Source organism: Squalius cephalus (assembly GCF_949319135.1).
Source record: "Squalius cephalus genome assembly, chromosome: 5".
Classification (NCBI taxonomy): domain Eukaryota; kingdom Metazoa; phylum Chordata; class Actinopteri; order Cypriniformes; family Leuciscidae; genus Squalius; species Squalius cephalus.
This window is the reverse complement of record NC_137126.1, coordinates 1,357,501-1,385,000: the sequence shown is the minus strand read 5'-3', so window position 1 is coordinate 1,385,000 and position 27,500 is coordinate 1,357,501. Positions and strand designations below refer to the sequence as shown.

Below are 27,500 nucleotides of genomic sequence, written 5' to 3'. Positions count from 1 at the left end.
GATTCCCTCTCCTATCTGAGATCCAGAAGAGAGCCGCAAAGTTCTGGTTCCATCTATCAGACGCGCAGTCAGAGAGTTACCATCACTGCGCTCTCAGACACAGGGCAGGACACCCTGAGAGCGACCCCATGACACATTTAGTGGAAAAACACCAACTTAATCCAACAATTCAGTTCAGACACGCAAAAGTAAAAGAAATAGGGAACATAACCAAAGAAGAATACATACAAGACTGGCAGATAAAGGTCACACAAGTAAATAAATTAAAATACTTCCACAAAATAAAGTCTGATTATAAATTGGCCCCATACCTGACCGATATCAGTAACTATGGTCAGAGAAAGCTCCTGACGAGGTATCGCATTAGTGACCACAGTCTGTGTGTGGAGACGGGCCGGCACAAGCCGAGCTGGAGAGCCAGAGAGCTCAGACTGTGTTCACACTGCACTGATGGAGTCGTAGAGGATGAGCTGCACTTCCTCACCCAGTGCAGCAAGTATAAACACATCAGAGACTCTTATTTCACACGAATAGCTCAGATTTTACCCCAGTTCCAACAAGCGAGCCTCATAGACAAACTGTCTTATATTCTGGGAGAGAAAGAAGAGTGTGTTCTCCTGGCAGCGCAGTACGTGTCTTCCTGCCATCATATGAGGGACAAGGGCTGAACCCTCTTTTACATTAAACTGCTCTCTGTACTTATTTTTTTTTTTTCTCATTGTGATATATTTATGCATAATATTGAAATGTATTATTTTTTTTTATTTTTATTTTTTTTATTATTATTGTTCACTTTTATGTATCAACATGTACGTATGTTTGTATATGTCTATTGCTTTGGCAATATTGTGCTATTTTACACAGTCATGCCAATAAAGCTCATTTGAATTGAATTGAATTGAGTGAGTGAGAGTGAGTGAGTGTATGAGTGTGAGTGAGTGAGTGAGTGAGTGTGTGAGAGAGTGTGTGAGAGAGTGAGTGAGTGTATGAGTGAGAGTGAGTGAGTGAGTGAGTGTGTGAGTGAGTGTGAGTGAGTGAGTGAGAGTGAGTGAGAGTATGAGTGTGAGTGAGTGTGTGAGTGAGTGAGTGAGAGTGAGTGAGTGTATGAGTGTGAGTGAGTGAGTGAGTGAGTGTGTGAGAGAGTGTGTGAGAGAGTGAGTGAGTGTGTGAGTGAGTGTGAGTGAGTGAGTGAGTGAGTGTGTGAGAGAGTGTGTGAGAGAGTGAGTGAGTGTGTGAGTGAGTGTGAGTGAGTGAGTGAGTGTGTGAGAGAGTGTGTGAGAGAGTGAGTGAGTGTGTGAGTGTGAGAGAGAGTGTGTGAGTGAGTGAGTGAGTGTGTGAGAGAGTGTGTGAGAGAGTGAGTGAGTGTGTGAGTGTGAGAGAGAGTGTGTGAGAGAGTGAGTGAGTGTGTGAGTGAGTGAGTGAGTGTGTGAGTGAGTGTGAGTGAGTGAGTGAGTGAGAGTGAGTGAGAGAGTGAGTGAGTGAGTGAGTGAGTGTGTGAGTGAGTGTGAGTGAGTGAGTGTGTGAGAGAGTGTGTGAGAGAGTGAGTGAGTGTGTGAGTGTGAGAGAGAGTGTGTGAGAGAGTGAGTGAGTGTATGAGTGAGAGTGAGTGAGTGAGTGAGTGTGTGAGTGAGTGTGAGTGAGTGAGTGAGTGTGTGAGTGTGAGAGAGAGTGTGTGAGAGAGTGAGTGAGTGTATGAGTGAGAGTGAGTGAGTGAGTGAGTGTGTGAGTGAGTGAGTGAGAGTGAGTGAGAGTATGAGTGTGAGTGAGTGAGTGAGAGTGAGTGAGTGTATGAGTGTGAGTGAGTGAGTGAGTGAGTGTGTGAGAGAGTGTGTGAGAGAGTGAGTGAGTGTATGAGTGAGAGTGAGTGAGTGAGTGAGTGTGAGTGAGTGAGTGAGAGTGAGTGAGAGTATGAGTGTGAGTGAGTGAGTGAGAGTGAGTGAGTGTATGAGTGTGAGTGAGTGAGTGAGTGAGTGTGTGAGAGAGTGTGTGAGAGAGTGAGTGAGTGTATGAGTGAGAGTGAGTGAGTGAGTGAGTGTGTGAGTGAGTGTGAGTGAGTGAGTGAGAGTGAGTGAGAGTATGAGTGTGAGTGAGTGAGTGAGAGTGAGTGAGTGTATGAGTGTGAGTGAGTGAGTGAGTGAGTGTGTGAGAGAGTGTGTGAGAGAGTGAGTGAGTGTGTGAGTGTGAGAGAGAGTGTGTGAGAGAGTGAGTGAGTGTATGAGTGAGAGTGAGTGAGTGAGTGAGTGTGTGAGTGAGTGTGAGTGAGTGAGTGAGAGTGAGTGAGAGAGTGAGTGAGTGAGTGAGTGAGTGTGTGAGTGAGTGTGAGTGAGTGAGTGAGAGTGAGTGAGAGTGTGTGTGAGTGAGTGAGTGAGTGAGTGAGTGAGTGAGTGAGTGAGTGTGTGAGTGAGTGAGTGAGAGTGAGTGAGAGAGTGAGTGAGTGTGAGTGAGTGTGAGTGAGTGAGTGAGTGAGTGAGTGAGTGAGTGAGTGAGTGTGTGAGAGAGTGAGTGAGTGAGTGTGTGAGTGAGTGTGTGAGAGAGTGAGTGAGTGTGTGAGAGAGAGCGAGAGTGAGTGTATGTGTGTGTGAGACGGCGCGCGATGACTGTTCAGAAATTAGCGTGTAGTCTGACGTGTTTCTTGTCCACAACAAAGAGTCAAAATCTCGTAATCTGACACAGTGACTCTCGCAAACACTGGTGTGATCGACCAGGCACAACACGGCAGATTGTCCAGGGATTCGGCAGCGCTCCAGCCGACCTCAGTGTGTGTGGCGAGTGCTAATGTAACCCCGCACTGACCAGAGGCACGAGCTCTCCTTTCTGCATGATGGCCTGCAGCTGCTTCCCCCGGTCGGAGCCGGACGCCACCTCGGCTCGCAGGAGGTCACCTGACGACAGGTGTGTGTAGCCGTACTTCGCCACGATCTTCTCACACTGGGTGCCTTTCCCAGAGCCGGGGCCGCCTGGCGACACGCAGAGACAAACACGCATCTTCACTTTAAAATTGGCTTTTGGGGTTTCTTCTGCTCAGAGGCTGCGTTTATTTCATCAAAATACTGTAAAAATGTGAAATATTATTCCAGTGTAAATCAGCTGTTCTCTGTGTGAATATAGTAAAGTGTCATTTATTCCTGTGATCATCATTACTCCAGTCTTCAGTGTCACATGATCCTTCAGAAATCACTCTAATATGATGATTTGATGCTCAAAAAACATTTATGATTATTATTAATGTTGAAAACAGTTTTTTTACATTTTTATTTCAGGATTTTTTGATGAATATAAAGTTCAAAAGAACAGCATTTATCTGAAATAGAAAGCTTTTGTAACATTAAACACTACCGTTCAAAAGTTTAGGGTCAGTAAGAATTTTAACTTTATTTTTGGGGGGAAAGAAATAAAATAAATCAATACTTTTATTCATCAAGGATGAATTAAATTGATCAAAAGTGACAGTAAAGACATTTATAATGTTAGAAAATATTCTATTTTAAATCAATTCTGTTCTTTTGAACTCTCTATTCATCAAAGAATTTTGAAAAAAATTTGTACACAACTGTTTTCAACACTGATAATAATAATGAATGTTTCTTGATCATCAAATCCTCATATTAGAGTGATTTCTGAAGGATCATGTGACACTGAAGACTGGAGTAATGAAGAAATGATCACAGGAATAAATGACACTTTACTGTATATTCACATTTAAAATACATTGGAATAATATTTCACTGTTTCTACTGTATTTTTGCCTTGCTGAGAAGACTCTTCCAGAAACATTAAAAATCTTAATTATTCCATATGTTTGAACAGTATAGTGTACATTGTAAATAAAAAACATGGAGAGCCACGTGTTTACTATGGTTTTATGTGCTTTATCAGCAAACTAACAGAATAGAAAAGCAGTGCATTATTTAAAAACGTACAGATTCAATCACACTGAAAAATGCAGGTTACAAAGTTGTGAAATGTAAAAGTAACTCAACTCACCCACGACAAAGACGATCTTAGCATTCTTAATTTTATCTGTAAAAGAACAAAACCATCCAAATCAGTCAAATCAACAGAGGCTTCATTTTTATGATCATTAGGCTGTTATGTGGAATGATCATCTGAGACCTCAGGCCTAGCGAACTCTCTTGGGATCTGAAGTTTTGCATGTTTCCGGATACTTTACCATCTGGTTCCTCCACAGCGACGGCTGATTTACTCAAGCATCCACAGCCCATTTTCTGACACACACTTTCCTTCAGTTAGACCTGATTCTGAATGAGGTCGCCATGGCAACGGTTGCCAACATCTCACCTTAGCAACGGTGAAGAGCTTCATATACAACAGGTTTGATCCTGAACTCTACATGTAAACATGATGAGCTGTCGCTGCAACCATTACTATAAATTCCTGTTTTTTTGTTTTTCTTCGTAACAACATCTGCATTTTATTTATGTATATTTATTTATACTGTATATTGTAATCATATAAATAAAAATATGCGCAATGTGTAACTTATCCTAATTTGTTTAATTAGATTAAATAAGATTAAATCTGTCCATACAATCAAACCAAAAATTATTCAGACACCAGATATAATTTTTGATATTTTTACTAGTGTGTGCAGGACACTATAGTTCATTTATGTAAGTGAGGAGAGCAAAATAAAGTAAACTGTGTCATATTATACCCAAAAAAAATTCATACAAGTGACTACCAGTAACATTTAATCAAATTTGGGACCAAAAATGATTAATATAATAACAATAATATAAAAGTTTATAGCGAATAAACTGTGATAATGTGGAAAATGTTGAAGGTGTCTGAATACATTGTGGTTTGACTGTATATCCACGAGGTACCCAGATTGTATTTTCTCAACACCAAATAACAATGATTTCAACACAATCTATAATTTCTAAAATATTAAATTTATTCACAGACATTAAAAAAATAAATAAACAATTATTTGACTTAAAGGACAGTTTAGCTGTAGCCTACATATATGTGCTTCATTTGGTCTGTAAACAAAAACTTCTCGATTAACATCATGTTCTCTTCAATAAGGGTGTCAAATCTATCCAAAATCATCTTTACTCTAACTTCTATATTAATTATAAGCAATTATTCAATAAAGATATCGATAAACGAATGTTAGTCAGTCAGCCAGTAAAAACGAAATGACCGTTAATATTTAAATTAAGCGCGGGATTCTGTGGAAGACGAGAGAAAGCGCGTCCAGTAAGTAGATATTTTAATATTTAATTAAGTTAATATTTTAGTTATAAAGTTGGATTTATCTGATGATCATTACAACGCGTTTTAATTTACCTCATTTCAACATAAATGCTGTATTAAACTAATTTCAGGGCTCTGTATTGGTCATTACACAAAAACATCTGCAACGTTTTAATTGGAAAGTCATTTTACATGGTTATTATAATAACCTAAAAATAACCATTAGGGAACGTTCTGGGAACCTTAGTTTGTACGTAACTATAACGTTATTATTTGGTTCTCAAATAAATAAATAAATAAATAAATAAATAAAAATACCAAACGGGAACGAAATCCTTAAGTTAGGGAACGTTCTGGGTTTGCTGGGCATGAGAGTTCACTCAAAAATAGGTTTTTATTAAACAAAATTTTATTTTGTTTCTATTTCTATATTTCAAAATTGAGTAGTTGTATAATATAATTATACAATATACAATTATATAGTTGTATAATCTTAATTATTAAGACAGTAACGAGAAAGAGGAAAAAATACATATTATGTATTTTTTCCTCTTTCTCGTTACTGTCTTAATTATTACCACTGTATAATATATTGAGCCTACTGTAATTATAGCCTCTTGCAATACAACGAATGTCCACATGAGGTCGCCAGAGGCCATAACATCTTTATGAATGATAAGACGTTTATTTGTGCGGTCATATACGGACTGCCATCTGTTTATTCGTTACAGCATCTATTTATCAGTTAGCGTTAGCGATATTTCTGTTTGTCATTGACATTAATTCGCACAGTGTTCCAGCAGGACAGCCCCGTCTCATGTGTAAGTGTGTGTAAAGGTCAGATTCTCCATCTGTCTGTTTGGCTCTTCCTGAAGGATTGTGATTCCTCGCACGTCTGCTTTTAACAATCTCTCCATCTCTCTTCCATTCGAGTGACTGACTCCATAAAACAATCGTCAATGTACGTCTAATAAATCCATAAAATATTGTAGATGAAAGAAATTCTGCTCACCTGCCATGGTTGTCTGTTATGTGAGAGATTATCCTGCAATAAAAGACACAAAAATTAGTCCAAATAAAGACGGGAGTACTTGTATTGTTGATTTGAAGTCCTGTCACTCATTCTCTAATGAACCTCCACCAGTCCTTTCAAAATCATGTCGGATGTGAGCAGATAATAACGAAACGAAAACCGAAATTAATCAGTGAGTCTGCACCATGGTCTGCACGCGTTAGGCGGAAGAAGAACATTGTTTTGATTGTGCTTCGGCTCTGCGCGGATGAATCTCTTATACTGTCTATGGGATGAATGCGGTTCGACGGTGTACACGAGCAAATGGACAGAAAAATAACATTTTGTTTTGTTTTTATAACCCATGATTCTTCGGCGGTTTTGAATGATCCGTGGTCAGTTCTTCTCGTTCGTTGTGACTGCAGATTTTCAGCTTCATTCTACCCACTGCTGGATCTATATCACGTGACCCGCACGTTATGCAATTTCCCGCGAAATCAGTCCCGACAGCTCTAAAATATAATTCATTGTTATAGGTTTATGAGTGTATTTAAAATAAAGTGAAGACATGATTTACAAGAGGGATTTTTTTTTTCATCAATGGCATTTTGTTATTTGTATCTAAATATCATTTAGTAACTTAAGCTGGTTCACACAGACAGATTATATGCAGGAACAGCACAAGCTTTCACACTTTTTACCACATTTTTAACACGTTTCACTAGTGCTTCTGCTGATCAGTGCAGATGTGTTGATCTGTTAAGTTTAGTTCCAGTTTTGAGTCTTGAAAGTCACTGTGTTTCTGTAGTACAGGTTACAGCGGGGCTGAAAGAACACCTTAATAAAAATGTGCTTTTCACTCCCACAGTGTATGATTGCAGAAAAACGATATTTTTGTATCTAACATTGATCGAGCAACCGATTTTGTGTGAAAATAAATCATAAAAGTTGTTTATTTTGTTTAAAAATTGTATAAATGTATGAGGTGGCGAGGTCTGGGGTAAAAGACACACCGATACAAATAGCTAAAATAATGTTTTTTTTTTAAGTTAATACTTGTTCAAAACAACCACTTTAGCAAAGTTTGTTCTATTTTCTGTTTATTTTGACAAATGAAAGAATTAATTTTTGTTCAATAAATATACTGTCATTGAAATATGGTAATATAAAAATATATTTAAAAAATACAGAAACTAAATTATTTTAAAAAGTTGGCCTAAAGATTCCGAAAGCATTGAAGGAGATCCCATAATAATTTAATATAGTTTAACAATAGTAACAATAAAGGATATTTTATTGTGTATGATGATTAATATAATATTTTTATTTTTCATTATAAAAATAGTGATTATCTCTAAAGTGGACACCCAACTTAATATATGATATTTAGCATCTGAATCTAACCATGTCAACAAATGGAAAAGTCAGCCGCCGTTTATTATCCTGTTAACTATTGCGTCTTTCGCCATGCCATACTTTTACATATTCTTCCGTCATTGAAAAACTGTTGCTTTAATTACTTAAAACAAAAATGAAAATCATTAACAAGACCTTTGTCTTAAAATACCGGTATATTCAATAAATTTGCTACTTAAATCTAGAATATTTAAAAAACATAAAATATTAGATCAAATTAGAACAGAATCAACGCGCGATCACATCGACTATCAGCCAAATATCCATGTTTTCATGTTTTCAGATCTTGAAAAGTGTTAGTGCCATCTAGTGGTTAGGAGGAGAATAAACCTTTTAGCCCAGTGCGCCTTTAACCCTGCTGTACCCTAATCACAACTAATGAAAATAAGTTCTAAGAACAATAGCTAGTGTTGCCATTAAGTTATTAAAGCATTATTTGTGAATGATCTTTTAAATCAAGTAAGTGAAGTCAACATTTATTTCTATAGCACATTTAAAAGCATCAGAGTTGCACCAAAGTGCTGTACAATAACACATTGAGCATATATAAAGAAAGCATAAAAAGAAACCATGCAGCACACAAAATATAAACACATCAAACAAAATATAAAAAAATGAAATCAACAAACTTTAAGGAAATTTTCCATTTTGCAAGATTACTTTTGAATGTTCTCTGAAACAAACATGCTTTTAAAAATGCTAGACAAACGTCCAACTAAAACTTTTCTAGATAGTGGTTTTGTTCTAACGTAGATAACTTAGAATGAACACTTCATTAATGTTACTGTAAGAACGTTTGTTCATAACGGTGAAAGAACTTTTTTTAATCAACAAACTTTAAGGAAATTTTCCATTTTGAAAAAGAGTTTTCTGAACGTTCTGAAACAAGAAGCAACATATTATTAAAGGGGTGGTATAATGCCCTTTTCACAAGATGTAAAATATGTCTTTGATGAGTGTGTGTGTGAAGTTTTAGCTCAAAATACCCCACAGATATTTTTATATAGCATGTTAAAACTGTCACTTTTTGAGGGTGAGCGAAAATGACCCGTTTTTGTACCTGTCCCTTTAAATGCAAATGAGCTGCTGCTCCCGGCACAGGGGGCGGAGCTACAACAGCTTGTGTCCTTTTACCTCACACACACACACGCACTGGAAATTTCAAACACTTTTAGCCTTTTATGTTCAAACCGAAGAGACTCAAGAAGAAGTGACAACATGTAGACAACATTTCTGAATGGTTAGTTGATGAATTTATGTAGCTTATGTGTAGTTATCTTCTAGTCATTGATTAGCATATTCTGTCTTGATATTCTATAAATCGTGTTCCCGGGGGCGGGGTTTATGTAAATTCTAGGGTTTGTGATGTCATTAACCCGGGAGTAATGTGGTGTAGTCTCTACCAGCCGTTTGTTGTAGTCCTTAAAAGCGATTTCTTTAAAAGCAAATATCTCCCTTTGCTTTGAACTTTGAGCGTTGTAACTTTGCAGATGTTGTTTATGCTCAAACAGCAACATTACACACTAACTAAAGTTAGACAAGTGAAATCATAATCAACCACCCCTTTAAAAATGTCAGACAAACGTCCAACTAAAACTTTTGTAAATGCAATTTGTTTTATTTATTTTTTTTATGTTTTGAGAGCATTATTTTAACGTTTAATGTCTTTGAATGAACATTTTTATTAACGTTACTGGAAGAAAGTTAGTTGAGAGAAGCTTGTCAGAAGGTTCCCTGATATCCGGGTCTGTGCCTTTAAATCAAACCCTGGATTAAGAGGCTCTATGAGAAGCTTATGAACAAGCGTGACAAATGTGAGCTTTCACTTTGACGGGTCACGCCACAAACCCAAACCCAGAACAGGAACACATGCGCTCAAAGATAATAAGAGCGTTACTATAAACAGCATGAAGCTGATGGAGCTCAAAACTCTCACACGCTTTATTCATGCTCATTTACTTATGCTCACAGTTGCTCGCTGGCAAGAGTGTGTCTACTTCACATCTCCAGCACAGCATGCAAATAGAGTTCACCCTGCAGTTTAACTGACGCATGTTAGTATTAAACAGCTCTGATGGAGACTAGTGACATTCCCACACCACAGGATTTATGAAAGCATAAGGAAGAAGGAGATTATAAAGAGCGTGTCTTACTGTTCTGTGAGCTCGGCTGAAACACTCTGTCTCTGCGAGTCTGATGGCAAGTGTAAACTGATCTCTTTTTTCTTGGTCATGTGACCGGCTATACTCCTCATGCAGAGGCTGGGCTTTCTGCTCTGGGGTTTCTGTTTGAAAGAGCGGCACGCCTTTAATGAAGATGAAGATCGCCTCGTCGCCTCGTGTTCATGATCTCTGCTCACTGCTGGAGCTTCCAGCACACTGTCTCTAAGGGTTTACACACTGATTTTCATATGAGACGTTAGTCAAGTAAAGGCGACTGAGAGTAATGTGCTCAGATCTATTGTTAGCTCTGACCTTTAACCCCATAACTGTTTGATGCAACACAAAATGTGTTTTTTGGAAAAGATCATTATTATTAGTGTGATGATATGTCATGACAAAAGTATGTTTTAAGAACGTTTAAGCGGTTCCATTAAGTTATAAAAACGTTATTCCGGAATGTATTCCATTTCATCATTCTTTAAACATTAATGTTACTTTTGAATGTTCTCTGAACGTTCCGAAACAAGTCGTTACATTTAAAAAAAAACGTCCAACTGAAACGTTTGATGTATAAATAATGTTTTTGTTTTTGAGAACATTATTAAAGATCAGATAACTTTGAACGAACGTTCTATTAATGAAGAACGTTTGTTGATTACATTAATTGAGAGAAACTTGCCAGAACGTTCCCTGTCAGCTGGGATATACGGTTAACAAAAACTGTTCAAGACTCAAAATTACTTATAGTTACTAAGAGTAAAGTATCTACAGTCAAACCAACATTTATTCAGACACCTCACCTCACATTATCACAGTTTATTCGCTATAGTTTAGAAAATGGTCATAAAATATGATATTTGACTGGTTTTGTCCGTCCTTCTGTTAGACTGTCTCACACATGAATGATGTTGAATATCTGTCAGCTGTTAAATTTAACTACACAATTAGATAATACCAGTTTAGCTCAACCAATCACCAAGCAATGCTTCATTGTGTTCAGTCTGTGTGTAAAAAGAGCATTAGCAATTAAAGAAAACACACTTCAGAAAAACATGATCATCTCAAAGTGTCCCAATCATTTTTGGTCCCAATTTTAATAGGTTTCACTGGTAGTCCCTGTATGAAGAATATTTGTGTATAACATGTCACAGTTTACTTTATTTTGCTCTCCTCACTCACATTAATGAGCTATAGTGTCCTGATCACACTAGTGAAAATGTCAAAAATGATATCTGGTGTCTGAATGATTTTTGGTTTGACTGTAATTATGTTGTGGATGTCCCACAAGTCTGATCATGTTTCCTTGCAAATATTGAAAAGGAAGTTGCCTTTAAAAATCCAGTTCGCTTCCTTATAGTGTTGGTTTTGTCAATACTATGGTATGCACTGAAACCAAGAGAGTTCCTTATTATAGCGTGTAAAGTCTTCCACATACCGGTGTGGTGAGTTTCAGTATTTACACTCGTCTGTCACTGATCATGTTAAACTCCAGATGTTCATGACTTCTGAAATGCATTCAGGCTGTCGGTGCAAAAAATGCATCCGGTTGTTCAAGATACTTTTGCAGGTTTTTCTCCTCGAATGGCAGGGCGATGCATCACACATCTGCGTTTTGTTCAGTGCAGTATTATGTAATGTGTGCCGTGATCTTTTCTCCAGTTGCTTTGAGATGGTTTACGGCCCTGGGTCACGGTAAATGTCATGACCCGAAGGCCTGAATCAGCACTGGACACTTTAGGACTCACGCTCAGGCCAATTATGGAGATTTCTTACGGCATGTGAGGCTGTTGTTCGGGCTGGTATGAATATGGCTTTATACATGCATGTTAAATTGCATACAATCCCTGGAAACGCTGCATTTGTGCCCCATTTATGTCCCGATGACTTACAGCTTGTGTAATTAAATGAATACTCAACGGCCATTACTTGATAGATTTCAATGTTTAGTGTGTCGTGCAAAAGACATTTACAAATAATGCATTAGTTTTAGTGTTAAATGTTTGTTTTACATTGGAATGTCAACATATATCTGCTCCTCACAGCTTAAAGGACATAAAAATACAAATAAATGAAAAATATTGCTGCTTTTGAGTCATTCTGGCTATAGAAAGCTGAAACTTGAGATTTTAAAATGTATTATTACAGACATATATGTAGAAAATAGACATATAAACTCCAACACACAGTATAATTGTAAATATATATATATATATATACAATTGTTACATTGTTACAATTGTTTTGTATATACAAATGAAGAGTTCAGATGCAAAAGCCTCTAAGTGCCATCTGAAATTTTCTTCTAGAATGATAATTTTTATAAAGCTTGTATATTTAAGTTAAATAATTTCACTTAAATGGCAATGCAAATTACCTATTAATTGTCATTTAAGTGAAATTACAAGCTGTATAAAAATGATCATTCTAGAAGAAAATTTCAGATGGCACTTAGAGGCTTTTGCATCTGAACTCTTCAAATATACAAAACTGTTACTTTTAAAAGTGTTTTATTTATTTGTGTTATTAAACATTTAGTGTTTTATTAGCCATTTTCTAAGACCCGTTTGATCCACTGTCCAACTCAAAAGCAGAGCTAAAGATGCAGACGTCACTGTGCACCAAAAGTAGTGAAAGTTTAGAAAGGTTATGAACTTAGATTATGTAACATTTTGGAAATGACTTTAAGGTTTTGGTTTCTAGAGAGCGTAACAGATTGGTGTCCGCGTCTGTGAGACGGGAAGAACTGTAATAGTTTCTATATAAAGCTGGTGTAGTGTGAGTCTCAGCAGCAGCTGCTCCACCAGGCGCTCACACTGATCATCTCTTCATTACGCAGCTCAGTCAAACACGGTGCATTTGTAAATCATGTTTATTTTATTTTTTAATTTCGTTGTCATTGGAGTGAAATTTTCCCATGAATGCTTTAAAAATAGAGCATTCCTTACAATTTTGATGCACAGGAAGTGACATCATATGCACCTTTTCTACAGAATATGAAATAATAACTGGTAATCTGTGTTCTCAGTTTTCATTCAAATTTGCCAAGTTAAAGATAAATGCTTAAAGAAATAATTCTTGTTATTAGAAGTTAATGAATAACTACAAAGTAAAATTTATTCCTAAATAATATAATATAATTAATATAATAGTTCATTTAAATATTGTAAATACAATTTCAAATAAATGTAATAATTTATATAAACCTTAATATATATATGATCAAACAAATAATTATTGTTAATAAAATAACGAATAACTACAAAATAACATGAATTCCTAAATAATATTATATAATAAGTTAATTTAAATATTGTAAAAAATAAAATTAAATAAATGTAATAAAAATATATAAACATATATATATATATATATATATATATATGTTTATATATTTTTTATTACATTTATTTACCATTTTAATTACACATTAATTCCATATTAAATATATATATATATATATTAAATATATGTGTGTATATATATATATATATATATATATATATACACATATATTTAATTACATATACATATATATTTTATTATATTACATATATATAATTTAATCTGTAGAAACATGAGAATTGCAACAGAAATGCAAAAACAGGGTTTCAAAAATGTCAGATGTCATATGATAAAAATGTAAAAATAACATTTAATATTTAATAACATAGTGACATATAATATTTAGTTTATGAACAACATTTTCTGCTTTCAAGCCAAGACCCTGTTCATGAAAAGCTTAGGTTAAGCACATTGTACTTACTCAAATAAGTCCTTACTACTGAGTTCCTAGTACGTACTATAGAGTTACGGTTAGGGTTTAGTTTAGGGTTAGTAACTTGTAATTATGCATAATCTACTGTTATTACTATACGTGTCATAACATGTAACTACGTCACCTTAAAATAAAGTGTTAGCAAGCAAATTTTTAGGAACGCCAGCAGATTACATTTCACGTATGACCTCATAAATCAAAATTTAGAAGGAGTTGCATGTGTTTTAATGAGACTCTGCGTCATGTGACCCGCCTGTGGACATTAATACGGGAAACCTCGATACCGTCCTGTCATGCAGATTCATAACCAACAGCCCGACTGACCGGCGCTAAAAAAAGATGTTCTTTGCAGCAGCTGTCGATCACACTCTTACACAGAAAGCTGACAAAAGGGGGTTTTATGCTGCAAAATCCTTTAAGAACCATTTTTCTTGGTTCCCCGGAGAACCGTTCTTAAAGTCCCCCTGTAGTCAATCGTTTTATCCCTTAAAACTCATCTTTGATCACCAAAATGACATATTTAAAAAAAAAAAATGCCTTAAAATATCTTGAATGTAACTCGACACCCTCGCCTCATTTAGTATGCGCGGTTCTATGAATATGCAAATGAGCCCCGCCTCCACTCACTCAGCTCAGAGATCCACTCATTCACTCTCATAATCAACGTTAAAAACTTTAAACGAACCGTTTTTTCTTAGTTTTTCCACTTTAAAGAACCTGTTGTGCGATAAAACAGATTCCATGGAAGTTCCAAGGTTCTTTAAAGTCAATAAAGAGGCAACAAGCACCAGAAGCCTTTAAATATTCCCAAACCCGACGGGAAAAAAAACGCAGGATGTTGGCCATTCCCGCTGTTGCCATGGCGACAGTGTGTCGCGCCGTAGCTTTAAGAGAGCGGCTCTGTTTGTTTGTTTGTTACGTAAACGAGGTCGTGTTTACAACAGAGAAGCCGGCCGTTGCTTCCATCAGTGTGTTTGTTCCTCAGCGGAAGTGGGATCGGCTTCTCATGATAAAGCATCATGAATTCGTCCGGTTTGACATTGCAGCTGTACAAACACAGAACTGAGTCTGATTCTCATGCTACAGCAAGACCTTAAAGAGCTTAACTCACACACACACACACACACATGCACACACACGCACACATTAAAGCCAATCTCATTCACTCACTGCACTTCCTCTCCACTGACCTGTCTCTCTCTCTCTCTCTCTCTGTGTGTGTGTGTGTCCGGCTCCTGTCTGTGTGTGTGACCCGCTGCACGCCAGCCCTCCTTCGCTCAACACTGCTTTATATAGACGCACGGCATTCTGGGAAGACTGGGCTGATGGGAGGGACTGGAGGAATGCAGTGATGGATCAGGATCGGCTCCTTCTCTCTTCATGATGTTCATTTCAGGCTGATTTTCTCATGCATTTCTACAGTTTTGGTGGATTTCAGACTTGAGTTTGAGTTGAAAATGTATACAAATGTTTTTGTTTTTTCTTGTCAGTGGGAGAACATTTCTGTCTATCATAAAAACACACCGGTCAAGCGCCTAATAATTCTGACCAGGTCACGAGGAAGTTTGTCCACCCTGTTACAAGACATTTTAACAATGCAACAGGGTGGATGTTTTAAGCTCATAAAGCCCATAGCTATAGTGTGGAGGCGGGGCTCATTTGCATATTCATAGAACCACCTATACTAAATGAGGCAAGGGTGTCAAGTTACATTTAAACTATTTTAAGGCATGAATAACTTGCTTAAATATGTCATTTTGGTGATCAAAGATGAGTTTTTAGGGATAAAATTATTGACGACAGGGACTTTAAAATGTTCAAGGGCAAGTAACACCAGTGCAACAGGGTGGACGTTTTAAGCTCATAAAGCCCATTACTAGCTAGGCAAGAACAACACACTTGCAGAAGATTTACATTTAGGAAGAATTTTAATAGCTATATAAAATCTCTTTTTTTTATGTCCAGTATAGTCTTCTAAATAAAAATGAGGAAAAGAGAGAAAATTTTATGTTATGTTAAAAGTCTCACTGTAGTCAATCATTTTATCCCTTAAAACTCGTCTTTGATCACCAAAATCACATATTTAAACATTTTATCCTTGAAAAATGTCTTAAAATATCTTGAATGTAACTCGACACCCTTGCCTCATTTAATATGCGTGGTTCTATGAATATGCGAATGAGCCCCGCCTCCACTCACTCACTCAGAGATCCACTGGTTGGCGATCACACGTTGATCTGATTGGTTACAAGGTAGTTTGTGACGTCAGAAACACCAGCGATATCACAAAGCTATTTAAGACCGGTCTATAGTGTTAGACTAGTCTAACATTTGCTCATAGACTAGTCTAATGCAAGTTAGACTCATTCACAAAAATAACGACTGACTTAAAGACCAAAAAAATTAGACACCTGACCCCCAGGCTAACTGAGGTCTAAAGGGGGTCGCACAACTGACAAGAAGCGCCGCGTCGCGTCACGTCGCATTTAGGACAACTCGAGGTATCGCATTTTCTCAGTTTATGGCCAGCAATATTGTTATGTTTAAGGACATTGTGGAATTAAGATAGTGTCTGTATGTTCTGATTGTACTGTACAATTAAATACAATCGTTGCTTAGTAATGAATTGAGAGAATTGGCTATCACCTGAAAATCCGATAACATCAGCAGTTTTCATCCACGCAGCTGATTTCTGTGAATGAATGTAAAACTAAATGTATATTGCAGGACAGGGTGAAGTCAATATATACATTAACGACGATTTGAGACAAATATGAGACAAAAATGATTTTTGTCTCATATGTAAATGGCGCTCTGTGGCGCGGCAGGATTTTGGACGAGGTCCTGAGCCGAATGGCGCCGCCGGTTTGCACTGCGTTGAGATTTTATGCAACAGGAACTTTTCTGAATGCTGTTGGTGACACCGTGGGTCTCAGCAAAGCTTCTGTGTCTCGGGTGGTGTACAGGGCATCTTGTAGGCTACCATGTTTTTGTATCTTTTCTGTACGTCTTTAACGCTCCGCTCAACGGTCGGATTAACGCTGTTAACTGTCGTCGCAATTAGGGATGTTAACCGATGACCGTTTGACCGATGGTTGACCGTATCAACGTTAACCGGTCAAAGTTGTCGGTAGTCGGTTAAAATAAAAAAGTGATCTCTAAATTAGGCTATTACAGACAGTGGACTAAACGCTACTACAGTTAGCCATCTCATTCCAAGATCTTTTTGTTTGAAGTGAACAAATCCCTCACACTCAATTTTTCATAACTCGCCTGTTTGTGCTTAATAAACCAATAAAAACATTTGGCGCGAGGTCACAGCGTTTGGGTTCGTGCGCTCACAAGGTTTGGGAAAAGTAAAGGCTACAGGCTAAAACACTCGAGGTTAGAGCCAGGGCAGACGACAGCAATCATCATCTTTCTTTATTATTGTTAGCACTACCTCAAACTAAAGCGGCGTCTCTTCGGAGCTGTCATTTTCTTAAATGAGTCGCAGCAATGTTTCAAATGAGCTTCTAACGCTAGACAAACGCCTTTATTTTCAACGCGATCACCTTGTACCCAAACCATTTCGAAACTAAGGAGCCATTTGTCCTCCGATTACATACAAGCTCCTCGGCGCCGCGTTTGCGGGACTCATGTTTCACACTGTAGGGGATTTTAAAAAAGTGACGAGGCAGAGCGGGCGAGAGATGCGACAGAGTTGCAAAATTGCAGGCGCGGCTCTAAATGGCTGTTATTTCAAATAGCGTAGCATATTTTAAACTAATCGGTTAACCGGTTTCAATCGGCTAATGAGGCTCGGTGGTCGGTCAAGAAAATGTTTAGTTTTCGCCATCCCTAGTCGCAATCTTTTTCCAAATTAAACATTTCTTCTTGTTACTACATTGTCCACTAAATTTCCCAAGTAAAATGTCCTTGTACCTGTTTAAACTCCTCCAACACACACATATTCTCCGCTGGGGTAAACTGCACTGAGCGGCTGAATGCGCTTACTCGATCCGCCAGGTTTTTTTGTTTTGAAAAGTGTCTTATTTTACCCAGAATGCATTGCAGTGTAGTCCTACTTAAGATAGTCAGAGTCTTAAGTGCTTTGTGCAACGGTCTGATTTAGATGTCTATCTGAAGTCTGACTATCTACTGTATCTAAGCCATAGTCAAAGTCTATCTTAGTGAAACCGGCCCCAGCGATTTCAAAGCGTGTTTTTGAGACTGTCTTTGGTTCACTGCAGTTTTAAGGAGGAAATACTCAGCAATGGTGTCGACTTATGAACTTACACATGCTTTGTCTTAAAAAATATTAAAAACACCACATAGACAACATTAAACTGGATTTTCACCCTTTGATATTTTAAAGGGAGAATAGCACCAATGTAACAGGGTGGACTGAAGTTGAAGAGACAAAACTAATGTAATGGTTTCGGGTTTTTTTTTGGCTAAATGAATTGGGCAAAGAAAGTTTGTCAGGGCAAACTTGATCGTTCTCTTGAATAAGTCTGTATGTTTAGTATGAAAATGCATGTTTAAACGCACAGGGTTCATGATGACGTTCACTTCAATCCATCAGACAGAACTTATCACAGGAGTTTCAGGCATGATGGCGTGATATACTGTTCAATAGAAATTAATTAATACTTTAATATATCAAGGATGCATTAAATTGATCAAAAGTTACAGTAAAAACATTGAACTATTTTAACTTTCCATTTATCAAAGAATCCTGAAAAATTAAATGTATCACTGTTTACACACGAATATGAGAGTTTTCAACACTGATAATAATCCTACATGTTTCTTGAGCATCAAATCATCATATTAGAGTGATTTCTGAAGGATCATGTGACACTGAAGACTGGAGTAATTAAATCATTATTTCTAAAATATTTAAAAAAAAAACATAATACAATCTTGCCGACCCCAAAGAACATCAGTAGTCATAAGCACATTTATATTAAAATAAAGCCAGAAGAGCCTCGTGTCCTGTACTGATTTTCACTCTAATATTTCTCTGCTGAAAAAGATGAGTGCTTAATATCATTTTCATCAACATTTTATTAAAAGCAAGGGATTCATTCCCATGTCCATGAACAGGAAATAAATATAAAACATTTATGTACATCGGGGAAATGGCTTTTCAAAGGCTCTCATTCACACCATATTACAGCACATCATTACACACTATCACAATTCAGGAAATATCTCTGTTAAACCATGACAAATTAAATATATTTTTTTAATAATTTACCGTTCCATCCGTAACTAATACAGTTCTGAATTCAACCTCATCACATCATTATGAATCTAATACATATTTCCACTATTCCAGATTTTTTTTTGAGTATTAGAAATGAGGGCTAGTTTTAGTTACAACCATCATACATCAGAAGAAACATATTATTAATCAATGTGAATCTGCTGTTTAGCTTGTTAAAATAAAAGTAGCTTAATAAATATTAAAAAATTATACATAATGCATTTAGACTTTCTATAAAAAAAAAATTTAAAAAAAATTATAATTTATGGCCTCTGCTTATTTCTACCACTAGATGGCAGTGAGTAGACTTAAAGTATTTTAATTCCCTCCAAAACTATTAAATGTGCACAAATTGCTCCACATGAACATCAAAATGACGTTTAATTCATCTAAAACATTAGTCTGCTGATCATTGGCCACAAATGACTAAGATATTGAGTGACTAAAGCAACTCAATCAATGTCCAAACTCGGAGCCGGTTATGGAAAACTCACTCGTCTGGTTTTGGAAGTAAAAGCAGTTTCAGTCGATTCAGTCGAACCGTGAAAGTGGGAACTGGAATTTCCATGAACATTCACATACTTTAATTTTCAATACTTAAAATTATATTTTAAGTTTATATTAATTATAACAATACTTAAAAACTCTTTTCACATTTTTTTTTTTTTTTTTTTTTTTTTTCAGATATTTCTCAACACTTTCAATAAATACATCAGTTACAATATCTTGGAACTGAGAAGAGACGGAGAGAAATGGAGAAAGTTACGCAGCCCTATAATGTCTGTCAGCAGCTCGATGGAGAACACCACGGAAAGCCCAAACCCAAATGCACTTGCGATTAAGAAGGTCAAAGATACAGCGGCACTAGTGGAAATACTGTCAATAACACACACACACCAGAACAACACTGCTGGAGTCTCAGAAAACACAATATCAAAGAATACAATCAGAGTCTGCAGGTTTCTCTCGTTAAGGCAGCGGACGAGAAACACGTGATGATGACGAGGTGAATCTGAGCGTCTCGAACAACGGGGCGAATTCACTAAACGCTTTATTATACACCGTATTATCATTTCACTAATGTTCCCATTAAGTTATGACAACATTATTTCCAGTAAGGCTTACAGTCAAACCAACATTTATTCAGACGCCTTTCACGTCATCACAGTTTATTCGCTATAGTTTAGAAAATAGTCATAAAATATGATATTTGACTGGTTTTGTCCGTCCTTCTGTTAGACTGTCTCACACATGAATTATGTTGAATATCTGTCAGCTGTTAAATTTAACTACACAATTAGATAATACCAGTTTAGCTCAACCAATCACCAAGCAATGCTTCATTGTGTTCAGTCTGTGTGTAAAAAGAGCATTAGCAATTAAAGACAACACACTTCAGCAGAACATGATCAGCTCAAAGTGTCTGAATCATTGTCACTGTATGAAGAATATCTGGGTATAATATATCACAGTTTATTGTGCTCTCCTCACTCACATTAATGAACTGTAGTGTCCTGATCACACTATATCTGGTGTCTGAATAGTCTTTGGTTTGAATGTATGTGAACGTCACGCGAACATTCCATTTGATCATTCTTCAAACAGAATGTAACGTTACTTTTGAATGTTTGCTGAACATTCCGAAACAAGTCGTTACATTTAAAAACCGTTACATGTTGAACGTTTAAAAAAAAACATTCCATGAATGACGTATAAATAATGTCAACGTTTCGAGAACATTAGATAAACGTTCTGTTACTTCTGAGAACGTTCGCTGTCAGCGGTGCAGAAAGCGGACAGTAATATAATAACTATATATAGCTTAATGAGTAACTAATGTTCTGCTTATTGATGCTCAGATGGAGACGGTCTTTATAAGCGGCTGGTAAAGAGTCTCAGATCTTTATTGTCCCTGTAAAGAACATTATAAAGAGTGTTTAACCAGAAACGCTGAATGGAGGAACGGCGTGAGAGTTTTCTAGCGCTGAAAGACATGTATCTGTGTAGTGTGTGTTGCGCACTCGCTGTGTGTGGCGTTCCCGGATGTCTTTATCCTCGTTTTGTGTTCCGGACCTGGAGAGGATATTCAGTCGCACTTTATTTTACAGTACAGTGTACTTACAGGATTAAGAAAGTACTGGTGATATACAGTGCGTGCAGAATTATTAGGCAAGTTGATTTTTTTTATCACATTTTACCACATTAATCTTAATAACTACTATTATTTTTTTATTTAATCATAAAATCATCACCAATGAGCATTTCACTGTCCAATGCAATTTCTAGCATTGCATCCTTCTCATGGGCATTTCATAATTTTTGACTTTTCATTTTCTCTTTTGGCACATTTTATCTGTAAAAGAAAATGGCCTTATAATTACGCACACCTGAATATAAGGTGTTTTTCATTATGATTTAATTACATATCACTTATAAATGATCAAATACAAAATGAATAGTAGTTATTAAGATTAATGTGGTTTGGAATTGGTAAAATGTGCCTGGAAAAAAAATATGATCAGAAAATCAACTAATAATTCTGCACGCACTGTAAGCTAACTAAGATATTACAGTACGTGTACTTACGGTACTAAGAGTGTACTGGTAATATAAGGTAACTACATGGGTTAGGGTTAGGATTAGGGGCAGGTTAAGTTATTACTACTAATACCCAGTTATTGTAAGTACTATAATAAGTATATAGTATGTAGATGGGGAACAGGACTGTAAAATAAGGTGCTACCGGATTTTCTTTTCCCCAGAAATGCTATTTCATATTATTATAGCATTGGACTAAAACGTACTGGCTTTGCTCACAAGGATAAAACGACTTCCTAAATTTGTTTTTGATAATTTTTCTAACACTTAGTTACACTTGAGGTGTTAAGGACAGGCCTACACACAACTGCTCATAAATCTGTCATCATATCCAGTTATTGTCAAATACTGGGTTCAGGTTTTGTGTTTGCTTCTGGAACTGACTGATCTCAGCTCAGATCTGTAGCTGTGTTTCCGTTCAACTATTTTTATGCAAATTTTGGGATATCACATTTAAAAAATGCAGGATGGAAACGCCAAGATGTGTTTACAAATGCACATACAGATCACTGCTTTATCCGATGAGAAGACATGATGCATAAACTGCGATGGAATCACATTCAGGGCCCTATCTTGCACCCAGCGCAATTGACTTTGTACACGACGCATGTATCATTCCTATTTTGCACCCGACGCACAGCGGACTTTTCCCTCCACAGACGCACGCCGGTAAATTAGGGAATGAACTTGCGCTCCCGGGGGCGGTGCAGCGAAAAGAGGAGGCGTGTTCCGGCTCAAACGTTCCCTGGTGCTATTTTGCAGTTTCAGAAAACAATTCCGCCACTGACCAGGAGAAACCTCGTCTAAAGTCAGCGGCGCGTTGCACATGTTATTCAGAGGCTATTTTGAGGGCGCATGCTTGGCCATAATGTAGCGTGTGCACAACACACATACACTTTGCTTCTCTCATCTACACAGACGCAGCAACATTTTTAGAAAACCATACATTATTACAAGGAAAATATTCCACATGAGGGAAATCATTGTGGTGTCCATGAAGATGTGAAAAATAGGCATAAATCTAGCTTACACATTTACCCAAATTATTATACGCCTGTTTAACCGAAGCTAATCTGGGTGTGTTTCTCCATCCCCAATGTCACTTCTCTGTGTTTTACGGCCCTGACGAGAACGCCGGTCTCCTCGGCTGTGAACCGCTCCTGGCAAATCTGCCGTTATAATAGCAATCCGCCATGGAACAAGCGCGCCTGCTCTTAAAGGGAATGTGAGATGACGCTCTGATTGGTTTATTTCATGTTACGCCCAAACCACACCTATGAGTAATGAAGCGACTTCAGACCAACACATTTTAGATTTGCGTCGGGCGCAAGAGTCGAGATCCGCCCACAAAGTTACTTCACAGCGTAAGCTGTGATTGGATAACTGGAGTAACCAGCGGACCAATGGCATCGCAGCGTCTCTAATATTGGTTTGGTGTTTCTGAAACGCCGGAGTCGAAGTGTGTGATCAGAATGATCTGGTGTAATTCCCTCCAGAAGCGTCTCACACACACACGAGTGTGTTCCCGAACACCAGCATCCGAACGCCAGAGAACATGACAGCGTTTACTGTGTTTCATCTGACGCTCTGAGACACACTCGTTTATGATGGAGGGAAAACAGACACATTAAAGCAACGTACAGTTTTATTACTGATACTGCACCAGTTTATGTTTTTTATGTAGGGATGTACAATATATCGGCCACCATATGGGTATCGGGCTGATAAGAAAATTTGGCCGATATATTAAAGCCGATATATAATATATTATTTCCTTCAGCTGAGACACTTCAGATGCGCACTGTTCAACGTGATGGTTTTGAATTGCTTGAAATATGAATGGAAAAAGGGAAAATCATATTGGCTACATAAACTTATGAGAACTTTATAATTGTGCGTTTTGGACGTAGCTTTTAATGTTGAGGACTTTTGTTTTTTAGGGCTCTTAAAATATATACAAATTTTGATTTAGATTTATCAGCCGATATATCGGTAAAAAATAAAGAATTATTGGTTATCGGACAAATTCTTCATATCAGTGCATCTCTAGTTTTATGCAATACCCCAATTTTGCACATAAGTTAAATTCGCAGCTTTAGATGGAAACGCAGATAATGAGGCCTAGGATCAGAAAGGAAACACAAAACCTGAGCTGACTGAGAGAGAAAGACTGAATCCACTATTGGAGATAACGAGAGATTTACAAGCGAGATAAAGCACAAGGGTTAATTAACAACTGAACGACGTCAGCCACTGATTCCCAGTGAATTCGCCCAGTTATTCCCATTAATATAAACTCTATCACAGCAAAAAAATGCTTTTTTTTACTTAGTATTTTTGTCTTGTTTCCAGTCCAAATATCTAAAAATTCTTAAATCAAGATGCATTTACTAGATGAGTAAAATGTGATTTGATATTATGTCTTGTTTTCTGGGGAAATAAATCAAAGTTAAGTGAGTTTCTGCTTAAAACAAGCAAAATGATCAACTAATGGGGTAAGAAAAACCATTTTGATTATTTTATTATTATGTGATTATTAATCATTTTGATTTATATCCCCAGGAAACAAGACATAATATCGTATGTCATTTTACTCGTCTGGTAAATGCATCTTGATTTAAGAATTTTTAGATATTTGGACTGGAAACAAGACACAAACCCTGAGTAAGAAGAGCATGTTCTGCGTCTCATTGGCTGTAAAGCACCGGAGGCGTATACTGAGATGGCACTTGTGTTCTTCATGTTTCTGTTGGTCTGGTGAGCGAGTCCGTTTGCTCTAGCCGTGGTTCGGAGAGTCGGGGTCCGGGTCTGGGTCGGGGTCGGGGTCCGGGTCGTCTGACGGGAGCTTCACGCGCTGCTCGTCCATGCGCTTGGCCTGGACTCTCTGAATGAGGCTGAAGAAGTCCTCGTCGGGGACGGTCGGGGCCCGCGGACCCCCTTCAGGAGGAGAGCAGCGCTGGTCGTCGATCCGGGACGACTGAGCAGAGACACAGCAGAGAAACACACGCTCAGAGAAACCGGCTGATAGTAGATAGATAGAGGATAGTATGTCGTCTTATTTTCAAAATTAAGTGATTTATTGCTTTAAAAAAGCTTAATTATCTGCCAATGGGGAAAGAAAAATAATCTTAATTCAAACAGAAACAAGTTTTTTTTTTCTTACCCCATTGGCAGATCATTTAGCTTGTTTTAAAGCAAAAACTCACTTAATTTTCCCCAGAAAACAAGACATAATGTCTTACGTCATTTTACTACTTTAGTAAATGCATCTTGATTTAAGTATTTGTAGATATTTGGACTGGAAACAAGACAAAAACACTGAGTAAGAAAAGCATTGTTTGCAGTGTGACCTTGAATGCATGTAAACATATTGTAGGAGACTCCAAAACAACATTAGGATTATATTAATAATAATAATTATATATAATTAATAATATTTTAGTTTTATTTATATACTATTATATATTTATTATATTTTTATTTTATGTATTCAATTTTCATTTTAATTTAGTTTTAGAGGTTCGGGCTCGGCTCAAGCTCAGGCTCGGCTCGGGCTCGGCTCGGGCTCGGCTCAGCTCGACTCGGCTCAAGCTCAGGCTCGGCTCGGGCTCGGCTCGGGCTCGGCTCAGCTCGACTCGGCTCAAGCTCAAGCTCAGGCTCAGGCTCGGCTCGGGCTCGGCTCAAGCTCAGGCTCAGCTCGGCTCCGGCTCCGGCTCCGGCTCCGGCTCGGCTCGGCTCGGCTCAAGCTCGGGCTCAAGCTCAGGCTCAGCTCGGCTCCGGCTCGGCTCGGCTCAAGCTCGGGCTCAAGCTCAGGCTCGGCTCAAGCTCAGGCTCAAGCTCAGGCTCGGCTCGGCTCGGCTCAAGCTCAGGCTCAGGCTCGGCTCCGGCTCGGCTCGGCTCGGCTCGGCTCAGGCTCGGCTCGGCTCCGGCTCGGCTCGGCTCAGGCTCGGCTCGGCTCGGCTCAAGCTCAGGCTCGGCTCGGCTCGGCTCCGGCTCCGGCTCGGCTCAAGCTCAGGCTCAGGCTCGGCTCGGCTCAAGCTCAGGCTCGGCTCGGCTCCGGCTCCGGCTCCGGCTCGGCTCAAGCTCAGGCTCAGGCTCAAGCTCAGGCTCAGGCTCGGCTCGGCTCAAGCTCAGGCTCAGCTCGTCTCCGGCTCGGCTCAAGCTCAGGTTCGGCTCTCACCTGGCACTTGATGAGCATGTTGAAGAAGTCGTCGCTGGGCTCGGTGGACTCGCTCTCTCCACACAGGTGCCCCAGGTTGTTGTGGGTAATCCTGAGTCCGGGTAGGTTGCTGACGCTCACTCTCTGGTCGTCCAGGCGCCGGCTCTGAGAGCTGGCGATCAGATCGAAGAGCTCTTCAGTTTGAGGAGAGGAGAGGAGACTGGCGTCTGAGAAACACACACACCATAATCTTAATGTGTCTTACACTGAGGCTGATGCAAAACATGTATAATGTGTCGGCCCAGATCCGGTACACATGGATTCCAGGCCGGATCTGGGCCGACACTATGTTGCTGTCTGGGACATTATAAGTTGATAATATGACCTCAAAATTTCCAGTAACACTTTACAATATGGTCCCATTTGTTGATGTTAATTGTTAGTTAATGCATAACAATGTTTCTTAATAATAATAATGCTGGGCAACGATTAATCACATCCAAAATAAAAGTTTGTGTTTACCTAATATATGTGTGTGTACTGTGTTTAATTATTTTGTATATATAAATACACACATGCATGTATATACTGTATATATATATTTATACATAATTTATATTATATCTAAATATTTAATATATACACATTTATATATATATATATATATATATATAATTCTTAAATATATACATGCATGTGTCTGTTTTTATATATACACACAATAATTATAAACACACATATATTATGTAAACTTTTATGTTAACTTTTAACTGTTTCCCAGGGTTTTCCAGGATCTTAAATTTCAAAAAGTCAAATTCAAGCACTTTAAAGACCCTGTACGAACCCTGTAGGAGACTCTAGAAGTCTTATAATCTCAGTGACTGACCGATCCTGTTTTCTTCCACTCCTCCTGCACTCTCTCCATCGGTCGGCTCGTCCAGTTCACAGCGCTGGTCATCCATACGACTGCTCTGAAACTTACTCAACAGGTCGAAGAAGCAGTCTTCATCTGACGGGTCACGGCCCAGTTTCTGCAGGACAAACACACCAGAACATCACCGTTAAAACCACTGAGAGAGAGAGAGAGAGATAGAGAGAGAGTGTGTGTGTGTGTGTGTGTGTGTGTGTGAGAGAGAGAGAGAGAGAGAGAGAGTGTGTGTGTGTGTGTGTGTGTGTGTGTGAGAGAGAGAGTGTGTGTGTGAGAGAGAGAGAGAGAGAGAGAGTGTGTGTGTGTGTGTGTGTGTGTGTGAGAGAGAGAGAGAGAGAGAGAGAGAGAGTGTGTAAGGTCATGGACTGTGGTCTATTTTTGTACACTCGCATCTCAACCAAATGACCCTAAAACGAGTTAAATGTCATGAGATAACGCTGGAGGAATATATCGATGACATGAAGCCTGCGATGAAAACTAATTGCAGAACATCACCATTAAAACCACTGAGCGCTTATGATCACATCACCGTGTGCTAACCAGACGCGATGCGATAAGATTCCAGCGACAAATAATGTGTCTGTCCACACTAGACGCAACTGCGAGATGCGTAGAAATCAATCAAAAGCCACAGCCAATCAGAACAGCGTGTGGGCGGAGTCAGACAATCAGAACAGTGTGTGGGCGGAGTCAGCCAATCAGAACAGCGTGTGGGCGGAGTCAGTCAAACAGAACAGCGTGTGGGCGGAGTCAACCAATCAGAACAGTGTGTGGACGGAGTCAGCCAATCAGAACAGCGTGTGGGCGGAGTCAGTCAAACAGAACAGCGTGTGGGCGGAGTCAACCAATCAGAACAGTGTGTGGACGGAGTCAGCCAATCAGAACAGCGTGTGGGCGGAGTCAGACAATCAGAACAGCGTGTGGGCGGAGTCAGCCAATCAGAACAGTGTGTGGGCGGACTCAGCCAATCAGA

At 38.3% G+C, this 27,500-nt stretch overlaps 2 protein-coding genes across 6 annotated transcripts in view; both read right to left on the bottom strand.

The window, feature by feature from the left end:
* The window catches only part of ak1 (adenylate kinase 1), a 25,696-nt gene extending 10,813 nt beyond the window's left edge, over nt 1–14,883 (bottom strand). The window contains exons 1-4 of one of the 4 annotated variants that reach the window (XM_079872167.1): nt 14,779–14,883; nt 6,236–6,268; nt 3,985–4,020; nt 2,794–2,957 (exon numbers count right to left, since the gene is read on the bottom strand). In XM_079872167.1, the coding sequence (XP_079728293.1) occupies nt 2,794–2,957; nt 3,985–4,020; nt 6,236–6,242 (207 nt within the window). In that variant the 5' untranslated portion in view covers nt 6,243–6,268; nt 14,779–14,883. Of the gene's footprint in view, nt 1–2,793; nt 2,958–3,984; nt 4,021–6,235; nt 6,272–9,804; nt 10,059–14,778 lie in introns of those variants that run through there. The other 3 variants (XM_079872169.1, XM_079872170.1, XM_079872168.1) reach the window with 3 other exon arrangements.
* Nucleotides 14,884–19,245: 4,362 nt separating this feature from the next.
* The window catches only part of gpsm1b (G protein signaling modulator 1b), a 49,560-nt gene continuing 41,305 nt past the window's right edge, over nt 19,246–27,500 (bottom strand). For both annotated transcript variants that reach the window (XM_079872152.1, XM_079872151.1), the window contains exons 12-14: nt 26,486–26,630; nt 25,621–25,826; nt 19,246–24,417 (exon numbers count right to left, since the gene is read on the bottom strand). In XM_079872152.1, coding sequence (XP_079728278.1) covers nt 24,217–24,417; nt 25,621–25,826; nt 26,486–26,630 — 552 coding nt within the window. In that variant the 3' untranslated portion in view covers nt 19,246–24,216. The remainder of the gene's footprint in view (nt 24,418–25,620; nt 25,827–26,485; nt 26,631–27,500) is intronic.